The sequence below is a fragment of the Mauremys mutica genome, chromosome 11 (genome assembly GCF_020497125.1).
Source record: "Mauremys mutica isolate MM-2020 ecotype Southern chromosome 11, ASM2049712v1, whole genome shotgun sequence".
Classification (NCBI taxonomy): domain Eukaryota; kingdom Metazoa; phylum Chordata; order Testudines; family Geoemydidae; genus Mauremys; species Mauremys mutica.
Genome location: NC_059082.1, coordinates 707,721 through 723,541, shown reverse-complemented (window position 1 = coordinate 723,541; position 15,821 = coordinate 707,721). Strand labels below are relative to the sequence as shown.

At 68.1% G+C, this 15,821-nt stretch overlaps 1 protein-coding gene across 1 annotated transcript in view; it reads left to right on the top strand.

Moving 5' to 3' along the window:
- The window catches only part of STRC (stereocilin), a 27,896-nt gene extending 12,273 nt beyond the window's left edge, over positions 1-15,623 (top strand). The window contains exons 14-28 of the mRNA XM_044978866.1: positions 103-161; positions 269-392; positions 560-651; positions 1,715-1,850; positions 2,613-2,812; positions 2,895-2,985; positions 3,704-3,844; positions 8,048-8,217; positions 9,231-9,339; positions 9,794-9,949; positions 10,148-10,290; positions 10,590-10,738; positions 12,449-12,546; positions 14,408-14,555; positions 15,511-15,623. Of these exons, the coding sequence (XP_044834801.1) occupies positions 103-161; positions 269-392; positions 560-651; positions 1,715-1,850; positions 2,613-2,812; positions 2,895-2,985; positions 3,704-3,844; positions 8,048-8,217; positions 9,231-9,339; positions 9,794-9,949; positions 10,148-10,290; positions 10,590-10,738; positions 12,449-12,546; positions 14,408-14,555; positions 15,511-15,584 (1,890 nt within the window). The 3' untranslated portion in view covers positions 15,585-15,623. The remainder of the gene's footprint in view (positions 1-102; positions 162-268; positions 393-559; positions 652-1,714; positions 1,851-2,612; positions 2,813-2,894; positions 2,986-3,703; positions 3,845-8,047; positions 8,218-9,230; positions 9,340-9,793; positions 9,950-10,147; positions 10,291-10,589; positions 10,739-12,448; positions 12,547-14,407; positions 14,556-15,510) is intronic.
- Positions 15,624-15,821: the final 198 nt, after the last annotated feature.

Sequence of the window (15,821 nt, the reverse complement as noted above, 5' to 3'; positions counted from 1 at the left end):
CGCCAGGTTTGGAGGGAGGAGCCGAGATCCCAGGGCAGAGAGGGGCGGAGGGCTCTGGGCTGATGTGCCTGGCTGACCCCTCCCCTCTCTGCTTCTCCACAGGCCCAGTTCCTCTGGAGGAAGGTGGAAGCGGGCACCAGCGTGAGCCAGGATACGATTCGGTGAGGCCCTGGGGCAGAGCCTAGCCCAAGCGTCTGGCCCCGCTGGGGCTGGCTCTGCTCGAGTGGGGTGAGGGACGAGGTGCTGTCTAACGCTGTCCCCTTGGCAGGGCGCTGGGGACTCTGGCAGCTGGCATGGGCTGTGCCCGCCTGCAGCAGTTCCGTCGGAGGGCAGATTTCCTGGGGGTTCTCCGGGTTCTTTATGCGTGTCCCAGCAGCCTGCCTGGGAGCCTGGTAAGGAACGAGTCGCTCGCTGTGACCCTGGCCTGGACGTCTGGTGCCCCCGGCACTGCAATGGCACCCCCAGCCCCGCTCTGAGCCATGCCTTGTGGACCCCTGCCCTGGCCGGGTCCAGGCGAGACTGTGTATCTCCTCTGCCTAGCCTCACTTTGTGTCCTCAGAGGCGGTGTGTCTGGGAGGAAGTCCGCAGGCGGCCGGGACTCTCCGGGGAGGAGCTGGTGTGGCTGGGACCCAAGTTCCTCATGGATTTACCGTAGGTTGTCCTGCCAACGCACCTGCCTGCTGCCGTGGGGCATTAACAGCTGCAGGGAGAGCGGGCTGTGTCACTTGGGCACTGAACCGATCACGGGTCCCCCTTCCCCTCCCACCTGGGTACCCCTCCCCGCTCTCACCAGGGCCCCCGTCAGTCATGCATGGGTAGCCCCTGCACTGGGACCCCTGCTTGGTGTCACAGAGCTGAATGGGTGCCCCCTGCTGTGAGCCGGGGAGTCCTAACCTGCAGGGTCCCGGGGCAGACCCCCAGTCTGGCCAGGTGCTGGCTCCCACGTGCAGCGCTGGCTGCAGACCCCTGCTGGAGGTCGCCCCAGAGGGCGGCCTGGTGAGGGTGAACGAGAGAGCTCCCGGCAGTCTGAGCACAGATACACACGGACACAGAGCCCAACACATCTCTGCTCTTGGCGCTCGATTCCCAGGGCCACTGAGTCTGAGCCAGCAGAGTAGGGTGACCAGATGTCCCGTTTTTAAAGGGACAGTCCCGTTTTTTGGCACCTATTTCCCCCCACCCTGCCCCATTTTTTCACAGTTGCCATCTGGTAACCCTACATCAGAGCCAAGAATGCGAGTCCCAGCGCTCGGAAGGACTCGACAGTGGCTCTGCCTGGGCACCCCAGACCCTGGGGGCTGGACTCCGGTTAGGTCCAGGAGGCTTGAACCGCCCAGGGACCTAGTGGCCGGGTCCCTTCGCAGCAGCCTGGTGGGAGCCAAGAAGGGGAGTGTGACAGACCCCACTGAGGGGCTGGGGCCCGGAGGCTCTGTGCTAGGGTAGCCCCACCCCTTGGCTCTGCTAGTCCAGCATGGCAGGGCAGAGGGCATTTCCTGGGTGCCTGCTGGACCTTGCACTTCTGGGTCCCGCCCCTACCCTCCACCCCTTGCCTGGCTCTGGCCCCCCCTCCTAACCTGAGTCCTGCCCTGCCCTGCTGTATCCTCGGCCCCTTCCCTTGCCCGGCTCTACCCTGGACCGTCATGGGCCCTGCCCCCCCCAGACCCTGCCCCCTCAGGTCCTGCCAGCCACGCTGAGGTGTCTCTGACTCTTTCAGGGCGAAGCTTGTGGACAAACTGCCCAACGACTCCGTCAGGCTGATTCTGGACTATGTGAGCAGCCACCCCCAGAGCCTGCTGGTGCTGCCGCCCCACCGCCGGGCTGCCCTGGCCCACAGGGCCCTGCGCCTCCTGGTAAGGAGGGGAGGGTGTGACGAGGTGGGAATGTCCCAGCTGTGTTCTGTGAATGCTGAGTGGGGAGCACTGACCTGGGAAGGTGGCAGGGGAGTTGTGCTGGGACGGCTGCCTTGGGGAAGGGAGGTACCTGAGCATGTCACCTGAGAACCAGGAGCGGGGGTTGAAGGCCAGGTAACACCTCGGCCCGGGACACTGGACAAAGGCTGGAGGAGAAGTTGGGGGGAGGCGGAGTGAGAGGCTGGAGGGTTTTTCAGTTTGGAGCTGGCTGGGAAATGGAGGGGAGCCCGACGGGGCTTGGGCTTCCCAACGGGGCCGTGGCCTCCCTGGGGGCCCCAGATGGACCTAAGTAAAGGGGGTCCTGTTGTCTGTACCGGCAAGACCTGTTTTGGACTGTGTTCCTGTCGTCTAAATAAACCTTCCGTGTTACTGGCTGGCTGAGAGTCACGTCTGACTGCGTAGTGTGTGGGGGGGCAGGACCCTCTGGCTTCCCCAGGACCCCGCCGGGGGGACTCGCTGGGGGAAGCGCACGGAGGGGCAGAGAATGCTGAATGCTCCAAGGTCAGACCCAGGAGGTGAAGCCGTGGGAGCTTCTTGCCCTGAAGACAGGCTGCTCCGAGGGAGAGGAGGCTCCCCAGAGTCCTGACTGGCTTTGTGGGGAGCAGTTCCAGAGCATCGCCCAGGGACTCCGTGACAAGGGGTCCGCGGTGCGCAGCTGCAGGCAGGGCAGGGCCTTACCCACTCCGCTCCCTCTCCTGCCAGCGCGCGCCGGCTGAGACCGAGATCCCAGGCGAGGTGCTGGACCTTCTGGGCCCACTGCTGGGGTTCCTGGGCCAGGAGGCTGCTGCCCGCATCCAACCCGAGAGCCTGCTGCTGCGCCTGGAGGAGCTGCAAGGGGCCTGCCTGGCGGAGGGGTTTGCTGAGGAGCTGGGGAGGCTGCTGCTGACGGAGCGGGTGCTGGGGTAAGGTGGGACCCAGCCCTTCGCAGCCGGCTCCGGCGCCACTCGCTGCCCTGTCCTGCCTCACCCTGCTCTTCCCTCGCAGCCCGCCGCAGCGCTGGAGCCTCCTGGACGTACAGCAGCTGGGACGTCTGGTGTTCCTGCTACCGGTGGAGAGCATCCGGCTCATCCCGAGGGTGAGACCAGGGTCCTCACGCTGGCTGCATCCCGTCCCTCCGCCCTGTCCGCCTGTCCCTCCAATCCTCCTATGCCTCGTCCCTCTGCCCGTCCCTCCGTTCCTCCAGCGCCCCGTCGCCCTGCCCGTCTGTCCGCCCGTCCCCCCATTCCGCCCATCCCTCTGCCCGTCCCTCCACCCCGTCGCCCTGCCCGTCTGTCCGCCCGTCCCTCCAATCCTCCTATGCCTCGTCCCTCTGCCTGTCCCTCCGTTCCTCCAGTGCCCCGTCGCCCTGCCGGTCTGTCCTCCCGTCCCCCCATTCCGCCCATCCCTCTGCCGGTCCCTCCACCCCGTCGCCCTGCCGGTCTGTCCGCCCATCCCTCCAATCCTCCTGGGTCTTGTCGCCCTGCCTGTGCCTCAGCTTGTTGCCCCATCACCCTGTCCCTCCACCCATCCCACACCGGCTGCACCCCTGCCCTTTGCGTGTCCCACACTGACCAGGCTGGCCTCTGCCCTGCCCTTCCACCCCCCACGCATCTTGTGCTGGGGCCCACCCCCTCTGTCCTGGGCCCCTTGTAAAAGCTGTGCTGTGCCCCACCCCCCATGCTGTGCCGTGTCCTGCCATCCCCTTCACCCACGTGTCCTGTGCCCCCCGGGTGCCCCACACTAACCAGGCCTCCTTCAGGTGGGTGCTGGCGGCAAGCGCCATGCTCAGCCCTGCTCACTCTTGTGTCTCCCAGGAGGTGCGGAGCAGAGACACCCTGGAGCAGCTGCTGCAGAGCCAGCAGGAGTGGGAGCACAGCGAGCCAGGCCGGCTGTGCCAAGCCCCTGGTGCCCAGGGACGGGTGAGGAGCCGGAAGGAGGCACTGGTGGCCTGGCTGGTGAGGAGCAGCCCGGTGGGGGCACAAGGTGAGACTGCGGGTCTCACAGCCTCACCTGCACTGCCGGTGCTTGGCCCATCACCCCCTCCCCCAGCACAGTACCATCCCCTTTCCCGCCCCCCGGGCAGTCCACCCCAGGGGATGCCATCTCCCCGTGTGCTTCCCCTTTGGGGCAGCCCCCCACCTTACCTCAGCGCGGTGCCATCTCCATGTGTCCTCCCCACCTGGGCAGGCCCCCTCTCCAGCACTGTCTCCGTGTCCTCCCCGGGGGCAGCCCCACCCACCCCAGCGCAGTGCCATCTCCGTGTGTCCTCCCCGGGGGCAGCCCCACCCACCCCAGCGCAGTGCCATCTCCGTGTGTCCTCCCCGGGGGCAGCTCCACCCACCCCAGCGCGGTACCATCCCCGTGTGTCCTCCCCACCCAGGGCAGGCCCCCCAACTGGCACAGTGCCATCTCCGTGTCCTCCCCGGGGGCAGCCCCACCCACCCCAGCGCGGTACCATCCCCGTGTGTCCTCCCCGGGGGCAGCCCCACCCACCCCAGCGCAGTGCCATCTCCGTGTGTCCTCCCCGGGGGCAGCCCCACCCACCCCAGTGCAGTGCCATCTCCGTGTGTCCTCCCCGGGGGCAGCCCCACCCTCCCCAGCGTGGTACCATCCCCGTGTCCTCCCTGGGGGCAGCCCCACCCACCCCAGCGCAGTGCCATCTCCGTGTGTCCTCCCCGGGGGCAGCCCCACCCACCCCAGTGCAGTGCCATCTCCGTGTGTCCTCCCCACCCAGGGCAGGCCCCCCAACTGGCACAGTGCCATCTCCGTGTCCTCCCCGGGGGCAGCCCCACCCACCCCAGCGCGGTACCATCCCCGTGTTCTCCCCGGGGGCAGCCCCACCCACCCCAGCGCAGTGCCATCTCCGTGTGTCCTCCCCACCCAGGGCAGGCCCCCCAACTGGCACAGTGCCATCTCCCGTGTCCTCCCCGGGGGCAGCCCCACCCACCCCAGCGCAGTGCCATCTCCGTGTGTCCTCCCCGGGGGCAGCCCCACCCACCCCAGCGCAGTGCCATCTCCGTGTGTCCTCCCCACCCAGGGCAGGCCCCCCAACTGGCACAGTGCCATCTCCGTGTCCTCCCCGGGGGCAGCTCCACCCACCCCAGTGCAGTGCCATCTCCATGTCCTCCCCGGGGGCAGCCCCACCCACCCCAGCGCAGTGCCATCTCCGTGTGTCCTCCCCGGGGGCAGCCCCACCCACCCCAGTGCAGTGCCATCTCCGTGTGTCCTCCCCGGGGGCAGCCCCACCCACCCCAGCGCAGTGCCATCTCCGTGTGTCCTCCCCGGGGGCAGCCTCACCCACCCCAGTGCAGTGCCATCTCAGTGTGTCCTCCCCGGGGGCAGCTCCACCCACCCCAGTGCAGTGCCATCTCCGTGTGTCCTCCCCACCCAGGGCAGGCCCCCCAACTGGCACAGTGCCATCTCCGTGTCCTCCCCGGGGGCAGCCCCACCCACCCCAGCGCGGTACCATCCCCGTGTGTCCTCCCCGGGGGCAGCCCCACCCACCCCAGCGCAGTGCCATCTCCGTGTGTCCTCCCCGGGGGCAGCCCCACCCACCCCAGCGCAGTGCCATCTCCGTGTGTCCTCCCCGGGGGCAGCCCCACCCACCCCAGCGCGGTACCATCCCCGTGTTCTCCCCGGGGGCAGCCCCACCCACCCCAGCGCAGTGCCATCTCCGTGTGTCCTCCCCGGGGGCAGCCCCACCCACCCCAGCGCAGTGCCATCTCCGTGTGTCCTCCCCGGGGGCAGCCCCACCCACCCCAGCGCAGTGCCATCTCCGTGTGTCCTCCCCGGGGGCAGCTCCACCCACCCCAGTGCAGTGCCATCTCCGTGTGTCCTCCCCGGGGGCAGCCCCACCCTCCCCAGCGTGGTACCATCCCCGTGTCCTCCCTGGGGGCAGCCCCACCCACCCCAGCGCAGTGCCATCTCCGTGTGTCCTCCCCGGGGGCAGCCCCACCCACCCCAGTGCAGTGCCATCTCCGTGTGTCCTCCCCACCCAGGGCAGGCCCCCCAACTGGCACAGTGCCATCTCCGTGTCCTCCCCGGGGGCAGCCCCACCCACCCCAGCGCGGTACCATCCCCGTGTTCTCCCCGGGGGCAGCCCCACCCACCCCAGCGCAGTGCCATCTCCGTGTGTCCTCCCCGGGGGCAGCCCCACCCACCCCAGCGCAGTGCCATCTCCGTGTGTCCTCCCCGGGGGCAGCCCCACCCACCCCAGCGCAGTGCCATCTCCGTGTGTCCTCCCCGGGGGCAGCTCCACCCACCCCAGTGCAGTGCCATCTCCGTGTGTCCTCCCCGGGGGCAGCCCCACCCTCCCCAGCGTGGTACCATCCCCGTGTCCTCCCTGGGGGCAGCCCCACCCACCCCAGCGCAGTGCCATCTCCGTGTGTCCTCCCCGGGGGCAGCCCCACCCACCCCAGTGCAGTGCCATCTCCGTGTGTCCTCCCCACCCAGGGCAGGCCCCCCAACTGGCACAGTGCCATCTCCGTGTCCTCCCCGGGGGCAGCCCCACCCACCCCAGCGCGGTACCATCCCCGTGTTCTCCCCGGGGGCAGCCCCACCCACCCCAGCGCAGTGCCATCTCCGTGTGTCCTCCCCGGGGGCAGCCCCACCCACCCCAGCGCGGTACCATCCCCGTGTTCTCCCCGGGGGCAGCCCCACCCACCCCAGCGCAGTGCCATCTCCGTGTGTCCTCCCCGGGGGCAGCCCCACCCACCCCAGTGCGGTACCATCCCCGTGTCCTCCCTGGGGGCAGCCCCACCCACCCCAGCGCAGTGCCATCTCCGTGTGTCCTCCCCGGGGGCAGCCCCACCCACCCCAGCGCAGTGCCATCTCCGTGTGTCCTCCCCACCCAGGGCAGGCCCCCCAACTGGCACAGTGCCATCTCCGTGTCCTCCCCGGGGGCAGCTCCACCCACCCCAGTGCAGTGCCATCTCCATGTCCTCCCCGGGGGCAGCCCCACCCACCCCAGCGCAGTGCCATCTCCCTGTGTCCTCCCCACCCAGGGCAGGCCCCCCAACTGGCACAGTGCCATCTCCGTGTCCTCCCCGGGGGCAGGCCCACCCACCCCAGTGCAGTGCCATCTCCGTGTGTCCTCCCCGGGGGCAGCCCCACCCTCCCCAGCGTGGTACCATCCCCGTGTCCTCCCTGGGGGCAGCCCCACCCACCCCAGCGCAGTGCCATCTCCGTGTGTCCTCCCCGGGGGCAGCCCCACCCACCCCAGTGCAGTGCCATCTCCGTGTGTCCTCCCCACCCAGGGCAGGCCCCCCAACTGGCACAGTGCCATCTCCGTGTCCTCCCCAGGGGCAGCTCCACCCACCCCAGTGCAGTACCATCCCCGTGTGTCCTCCCCGGGGGCAGCCCCACCCACCCCAGCACAGTGCCATCTCCGTGTCCTCCCCAGGGGCAGCCCCACCCACCCCAGTGCAGTGCCATCTCCATGTCCTCCCCGGGGGCAGCCCCACCCACCCCAGCGCAGTGCCATCTCCGTGTGTCCTCCCCGGGGGCAGCCCCACCCACCCCAGTGCAGTGCCATCTCCGTGTGTCCTCCCCGGGGGCAGCCCCACCCACCCCAGTGCAGTGCCATCTCCGTGTGTCCTCCCCACCCAGGGCAGGCCCCCCAACTGGCACAGTGCCATCTCCGTGTCCTCCCCGGGGGCAGCTCCACCCACCCCAGTGCAGTGCCATCTCCGTGTGTCCTCCCCGGGGGCAGCCCCACCCACCCCAGTGCAGTGCCATCTCCGTGTGTCCTCCCCACCCAGGGCAGGCCCCCCAACTGGCACAGTGCCATCTCCGTGTCCTCCCCGGGGGCAGCTCCACCCACCCCAGTGCAGTGCCATCTCCATGTCCTCCCCGGGGGCAGCCCCACCCACCCCAGCGCAGTGCCATCTCCGTGTGTCCTCCCCACCCAGGGCAGGCCCCCCAACTGCCACAGTGCCATCTCCCGTGTCCTCCCCGGGGGCAGCCCCACCCACCCCAGTGCAGTGCCATCTCCGTGTGTCCTCCCCACCCAGGGCAGGTCCCCACGCCAGGGGCAGGCTCCACCAGTGCCAGACACACAAGCTCCCCTGCCCTGCAGTGGCTCTGGGGGATGGGGTGGTCAGGGTAGAGTTTGGTGACACCACCCTGGCCGAGGTTCGCTCAGGCTCCGTTCTTGGCAGACCCTGTTCCCAGCTGCGCTGACATGCGCGCCACCTACCCTGCGGCCTGGAGCGCAGCACAGATCGCCAGCATGGCCCCGTCCCACTTCGAGGGCTGCCTGGGTCTCATCAGTCAGGACCCTGCACTCTCGCCCGAGCAGCTCCGTGCCGCTCTGGGCAAAGCCAAGCAGGTGAGAGACAAGCCGGTGCGCTGGAGAGGGGGTGCAGCCGTGGGGAACTGGTGTGGCCAGAGCCCCGGCTGCAACTGCTGGGGCCAGGGGCAGGCAGAGCTGGCGTGGCTAGGTCCCAGATGGCCTTGGTATCTCCCAAAGGGTGTGAGTGGGGCGTGGAATGGGAGATGGGTGGGTTCTAAGCTCACTGAGACGGGGGGGAGCTATACTCATCAAGTGGGGGAGGGAGGATCCAGGCTCACTCAATGGGACAGCCAGCAGTGCTCAGTGCTGTGCTTGTGGGGGGGAGCTGCACTTATGGGGGGAGCTACGCTCGCTGGGGGGCGGGAGGAACTGCGCTTGTGGGGGGAGCTGCGCTCGCTGGGGGGCGGGGGGAGGGGTGCTTGTGGGGGGAGCTGCGCTCGCTGGGGGGCGGGGGGAGCTGTGCTTGTGGGGGGAGCTGCGCTCGCTGGGGGGCACGGGGAGCTGCGCTTGTGGGGGGAGCTGTGCTCGCTGGGGGGCGGGGGGAGCTGTGCTTGTGGGGGGAGCTGCGCTCGCTGGGGGGCGGGGGGAGCTGTGCTTGTGGGGGGAGCTGCGCTCGCTGGGGGGCGGGGGGAGATGTGCTCGTGGAGGGAGCTGCGCTCGCTGGGGGGCGGGGGGAGCGGTGCTTATGGGGGGAGCTGCGCTCACTGGGGGGCGGGGGGAGCGGTGCTTGTGGGGGAGACCTGTGCTCGCTGGGGGGCGGGGGGAGCCTTGTTGGGCTGTGTCAAATGTGAGAATTTTAGTAATATTTTTATGATTTCTGTGTGTGCCTCAGTTTCCCTCTGTGCTTTGCATTGCTAGACACAGAGCGAAGGGTTAAAAAGCTGCTCTTGAAGCAGGCATGAGCCGTCTGGGTCAGTCTGGGGTGAGATGAGTGCAGAGCCAACGCTGGGCGTAAGCCCACTAAGCAATTGCGTAGGCCTCCGAGCAGCTCACGGGGCCCCCGTTTGCTTTGTCTGAGAAGAACGTGGGGGGGGGGTATTTCTGTGCAGGGCCCCGGCGGGCTGGCCCCGGCTCTCTGAATGCGCCGTTTGGGCCCCACATCAACAGAGGATCTGGAGGGACAGTGGGAAGCCCAAGGGTTGTTTCACCGCTAACAATGTGAGCTCTGCAGGACTCCGGCCATGGACAGAGACCTGCAGGGCTGGGATCAGAACAGGAACTCCCTTGGGACCGACACAACAGGGCAGGGAGGGAGAGGGGAACCAGGATGGTCCCTTCAGCTCGGGGAGCTGCACCTGGAGGAGCTGCAAGGGGCCTGCTCATGGTGGGGGCGGGGGCGTGCTGGAGGGAGCCATGCTGGGGGAGGTGTACCCATCGGGGGAGGGGGAGCCGTGCTGGGGGGAGCCGTGCCCATCAGGGGGAGGGGGGAGCCATGCTCATGGGGGGGGAGGCGTGCCCATCTGGGGGAGGAGAGCTGTGCTCACGGGGGGGGGAGTCGTGCTGGGGGGAGCCGTGCCCATCGGGGGGAGGAGAGCTGTGCTCATGGGGGGTGGGGGGGGAGTCGTGCTGGGGGGCACCATGTTTGCAACGTGCTGTCCTTCGTGCCGTGCAGCTGTTTGGAACCGCCCAGCCCCTGCAGCCGGTTCACCTCCTGCAGCTGGGCCTACTGGCCACCCAGCTGAGCGAGCAGGAGCTGCAGGAGCTGGAGCTCTCCAACTGGGGGGCCCTCTCTGTCCTGGGGGTCCTGGAAGGCTGGACAGCAAGACAGGTAAGGCCTCATTCAGTGCCCCTGGGCCATGGCAAGGAGCCCAACCCCCCTGTGCTCCAAAAGACCCCGGCCCCGCCTCCCAGCCCAGCCCCTGGCTCCTGGCTCCTGGGGATTGGGCTGGGGCCCAGCTGAATGTGGGTCTGGCGGGGGTGAGGGGGCTGCCCTGGGCTACGCTGACGGAGGCCGCTCTCCCCCCAGATGCGAGCCATAGTCTCCAGCTTTCTGCGCCAGAGTGGGGTGAGTGTGCAGGGCCTGGCACTCCCAGAGCTGGCTGCCCTCGGCCACCTCCTGTGCGGGCTCCGTGCTGACGAGATGCGGATGCTGAACAGCCAGGAGTTCAGGTCTGGGACTGGGGGAGCAGCCACGGGGAGGGGGGGGCCCTTTGGGAGGTGGAGTTCAGAGAGTCCCAGTTTACAGGTGTTAATGCTGCTCTGAGTCCAGCAGCCAGAGAGCGAGAGGCAGTTGGGAGTTGCCCAGCAGTGGGGTGTGAGATGTGTCTGCTGCTCCAGGGGAGCAGGGTCGGCCCTGGGGGGGAGGTGTCTGGGTGCCAGCCCTGTCTCAGCTGGCCGTCGGTGTTGGGGATGGAGGCTGTGGCTCTGGGGGATGGGTCTGACGCGGGCTGTGCTCCCTTCTCCCACAGCCAGGCTGCCCCATTTGTGGGCTCCCTGAGGCTTGGCTGCTCCGAGAGGCAGCTGGAGACACTGGCTGAGCTGCTGACGTCCCACTCGGCGTTTGGCCCCGTTAGCAGCTGGGGCCCCGAAATCTTCACTGAGATCGGAACACTGGCAGGTGAGGGGGGCTGGGTGGGGCGGGGCAGCGGGGCCCTGGGGAAGGTGGTGGGAGGGAGGGACTGTGGGGTAACTGGGCAGCCGGGGACCTTGAAGTGGGACAGTGTGGGCATGGGCCTTCTGCTCTGAACCGCCTGGCCAGTGCCCTACAACTCCTCGCATCCCCTGTGTGTAGGAGGTGCATGACAGACCAGACCCACAGCCCCATCCAGCCTGGAACCTCTGGGCCCCCTGCATCAGCTCAGACCCACAGCCCCATCCAGCCTGGAACCCCTGGGCCCCCTGCATCAGCTCAGACCCACGTCCCATCCAGCCTGGAACCCCTGGGCCCCCTGCATCAGCTCAGACCCACATCCCATCCAGCCTGGAACCCCTGGGCCCCCTGCATCAGCTCAGACCCACGTCCCATCCAGCCTGGAACCCCTGGGCCCCCTGCATCAGCTCAGACCCACGTCCCATCCAGCCTGGAACCTCTGGGCCCCCTGCATCAGCTCAGACCCACATCCCATCCAGCCTGGAACCTCTGGGCCCCCTGCATCAGCTCAGACCCACGTCCCATCCAGCCTGGAACCCCTGGGCCCCCTGCATCAGCTCAGACCCACGTCCCATCCAGCCTGGAACCCCTGGGCCCCCTGCATCAGCTCAGACCCACGTCCCATCCAGCCTGGAACCTCTGGGCCCCCTGCATCAGCTCAGACCCACGTCCCATCCAGCCTGGAACCCCTGGGCCCCCTGCATCAGCTCAGACCCACGGCCCATCCAGCCTGGAACCTCTGGGCCCCCTGCATCAGCTCAGACCCACGTCCCATCCAGCCTGGAACCCCTGGGCCCCCTGCATCAGCTCAGACCCTCGGCCCATCTAGCCTTGTACCTCCCCCACCACGTTAGACCAGGCCCCTGGGTCCATCCAGCTCAGTAGAACTCCCCTCCCCTCAAGAGTCCCAGATCCCAAGGCCAGAGGGGACCGTTGTGCCCATCTAGTCCAACCCCCTGCCTAGCACAGGCCAGAGACCAGCCCCACAATGACCCTCGAGCAGAAACCCCCCAATCAGGATGTGAGCCTGGCCAGTGGTAGAGACTCCCCCAGGCCCTTGGGCAGTGGTGCCAGCGATTAATGAGGCACTGGGAAATATTTAGGCCTTATTTCCAGCCTGACTTTATCCAGCCTCAAGTGCCAGAGCAGAAGGCTGATCCCAGCGATGTCAGTGCCCCCAGGAGGGCTTCCCTGGGGCGGGTGGGAGGGGACATTTGACAGGGCCTCCAGACCTGGGGACATTATGACCTGGGGCAGGGGATGCAGCACCATTGAGGTTTGGCCTGGTGGCCCCTCTGTCATCATGATGGACGGGTGGCCAGGCCAATCATGAGTGGTGCTGCGAACCTCTGCCCCGGGTCGCAGGGGGAGTGCTGGGCCCAGCCCACAGGACAGGTGAGTGCAGGCCAGGCCCCTTTCAGACCCGCCTCCCAGCGCGCTCTCCAGGGGCTCCCCTCGGGGGGAAGCTCCGTTTCCGAGTTTGCCCTGGGCCCCGCAGAACCTCTGTGCAGTCCTGCTCAGCACCACCGCACTGGACCGGACCGTGGGGCCCCCCAGCCCAGTCCCGCCCCAGCCGGGCTCTGGTGCACAGTTCCCTTTGGGGCTGGGCAGCTGGGCGGGGGAGAGCAGGGGCAGAGCCTGGGATTGTAACCAGCCCTGCTCTGTGTCGCTCCCCAGCTGGGCTCCAGGACATCGCCCTGTCCTCACTCGTCCCCGAGCAAATCCGGGCGCTGACCCCGCTGGCCATCGCGGGAATCCCCGCACCCAAATTCACTGTGAGTTGCAGCCCTGCTTGTGCCCACAAAACCCCTTCTTCCTGCACCGGCATGTAGTGGGGGCCTAGCTCCAGTGTAACGAACCACAGAGCCAAATTCTGACTGAGGACAAAGGGGTCGAGTCTAAGGAGGTGGGGGCTGGGATCTCTGCCCTGGGCAGGGGGCTGGGATCCCCCCCATGGGCAGAGCTCAGGGGGGTAGGGGGCTGGGATCCCCCCGGTGGGCAGAATTTGGGGGGGAGCAGGGGGCTGGGACCCCCCCTGTGGGCTGAGCTCAGGGGGGCGGAGGGCTAGGACCCCCTGTGATGAAGTGGGACTGTTCTTAATGTTTCCTCTGGATACTGTGTGGGGGCCTCAGTTTCTGGCCAACACTCGGTCTCCTGGCAACTAATGGCCAGGCCCTTCCCCCCTGCAAGGGGATGCTAAAGGTGGGGGAGAACAAAGGTCAGGTGACCTCCTGGCCCAGGAAAGGAACTCAGCAGAGGAGGAGGGGCTGGAGGGGGTCTCAGTTTGGAGCTGGCTGGGGACGGGAAGTGAGGGCAGACGTGGGGGTCTGCCTTGCTGGGCCCCAGAATGGACCTGGCTGAGGGGTCCGGTTCTCTGTACCTACAAGCTCTGTGTTAGACCCTGTTCCTGTCATCTAATAAACCTCTGTGTTACTGGCTGGCTGAGAGTCACGTCTGACTGCGAAGTGGGGGGGCAGGACCCTGTGGCTTCCCCAGGACCCCGCCTGGGCGGACTCGCTGTGGGAAGCGCACGGAGGGGCAGAGGATGCTGAATGCTCCAAGGTCAGACCCAGGAGGTGAAGCCGTGGGAGCTTCTTGCCCTGCAGACAGGCTGCTCCGAGGGAGAGGAGGCTCCCCAGAGTCCTGCCTGGCTTGGTGGGGGCAGTTCCAGAGCATCGCCCGGGGACTCCGTGACCCCCCCCCCGTGGGCCGAGCTCGGGGGGCTGGGAGCCCCCATGGGCCGAGCTCGGGGGGGCAGGGGGCTGGGACTCCCTGTGGGCCGAGCTTGCGGGGGCGGAGGTGTCACAGAGTGTGGGGGAGTCAGGGCCCGGCACCCCTCTTCCTGGGATTCACCGTGACTCTCAGCCAGCCAGTAAAACGGAAGGTTTATTGGACAGTAGGAACGCAGGCTACAGCAGAGCTTGTAGGTACAGCCAGGACCCCTCAGTCAAGTCCTTCTGGGGCGGGGGGCAGGGAGCTTAGACCCCAGCTTGGGGTTCCCTGCGTTCCACCACCCAGCCCAAACTGCCAAACCCAAAACTCCTCCAGCAGCTCTCGCCCCACTCCCCCTGCTCCTCCTCCTCCTTTGTTCAGTCCCCTGGGCAGAAAGTGTCACTTCTCCCAACCCCCCTCCTGGCTCAGGTTACAGCTCAGGTAGCTTCCTTCTCATCCCCAATGTAACTCCCAGGCAACATTCCCAGGTCAAATCTGCCCCGCTCCCTGCTCTGTCACAGGGGGGCTGGGAGCCCCCCATGGGCCGAGCTCGGGGTGGCAGGGGGCTGGGAGCCCCCCCATGGGCCGAGCTCGGGGGGTGCTGTGGGGCTGGGAGCCCCTGTGGGCCGAGCTCGGAGTGGGTGGGGGGCTGGGACCCCCCATGGGCTGAGCTCGGGGGGTGCTGTGGGGCTGGGAGCCCCCGTGGGCCGAGCTCGGAGTGGGTGGGGGGCTGGGACCCCCCATGGGCTGAGCTCGGGGTGGCAGGGGGCTGGGAGCCCCCATGGGCTGAGCTCGGAGTGGGTGGGGGGCTGGGACCCCCCATGGGCTGAGCTCGGGAGTTACGGGGGTTCGCTCTGTGGTAGCTCTGCTGATAGCTCTGCTGGCCCCACTGGTCTGTGCTGTGATGCTGGTGCTCCCCCGCAGGTGGTTTTCAGCCCAGCCCAGCTGCTGGGCTTCACCAGCGCCCAGGCCTCAGCTGTGACCCCCCAGCAGCGTGCGCGGCTCAGCGCCCAGCAGAGGCAAGCAGTGGCCAGTGCCCAGTACGAGGTGGAGGGCGCCCAGGATGGCAGGGGTGAGAGTTCGGCTCCTCACACACCCCTGCCCCCATTCCCACCCACTGCCCCCCAACAGCTTCTCTTGCATGTTCCCTGCCGAGCCCCACATTCTACTGCTGCCCCCTCCCTGTGGCGAGTTCTCAGCCGCCCTGTGACAGCCGGGGCACCCCGTGCCCTGGGGCTGGGCGGCAGGACACACTGGCTGCCCTGCGTATTCTGTGAGTGCAGGGCTGGGGCATTTCCCTGGGATTCACCCCTTGCCACAGGATTGGGCCCAGCCTCTCATCCTTGCTGAAGAGTCAACTCTTGAGCCCCCGGGCCCAGCCCGCAGAACCTCGCACCAGCCCCCATGTGTGTGCCCAGGGGGATGGGCGTGCCCGGGGGGCTGGGTGTGCAATCGTGTCAGTGTGTACCGGGGGGCTGGGTGTGCAATCGTGTCAGTGTGTACCGGGGGGCTGGGTGTGCAATCGTGTCAGTGTGTACCGGGGGGCTGGGTGCGCCCAGGGGGCTGCGCGTGGGGTCATGTCTGCATGTGCACAGGGGGCTGGGCGTGCACAGGGGGCTGGGTGTGCTGTCGTGTCTGCGTGTGCCTGTGGGCTGCGCGTGTGGTCAGGTCTGCGTGTGCCAGGGGGCTGGGTGTGCCCAGGGGGCTGGGTGTGCAGTTGTGTCTGCGTGTGCCCGGGGGCCTGCGTGTGTGGTCATGTCTGCTTGTGCCCAGGGGGCTGGGTGTGCAGTTGTGTCTGCGTGTGCCCAGGGGGCTGGGGGTGCCCGGGGGCTGGGCGTGCCGGGGGGCTGGGCGTGTGATCACGTCTGCGTGTGCCGGGGGGGCTGGGCATGCACGCATGGGCAGGCAGGGCGTTTCCATGACCAGAGACTAGGGACGTGTGCGGTGGTGTTGGGGCCTGTGGCGGCACAATGCCCGGGGCTCTGGGAGGAGGCAGCTGCGCACTAACGTTCCTTTTCCTCCTGCAGGCAGGAATCATGCCCGGTGCCATCCTGGCCCCAGTGCCCTGGCACTGCTCTGTCTGATGTACAGCTTTGGGTGAGAGCCGCTGGGGCCTGTGTTTATAATAAACCCTTCAGCCTGCTGCCAGCTGTGCTCGCTGGTCCTGCCACGGGCGCCGCCACTGCTGCCGTGGGGGAGACGTCGGCAGCTGGAGCTCCACCATGGGCACTGGCCAATGCTCCCAGCACAGCAAGCCCTTGGCCCCATCCGCGTGCCCCTGGGGCGGGAGGGCAGCTGGCCTGGAGCCCTCTCCCTAGGCAGGGCCAGGGCTCAGGGC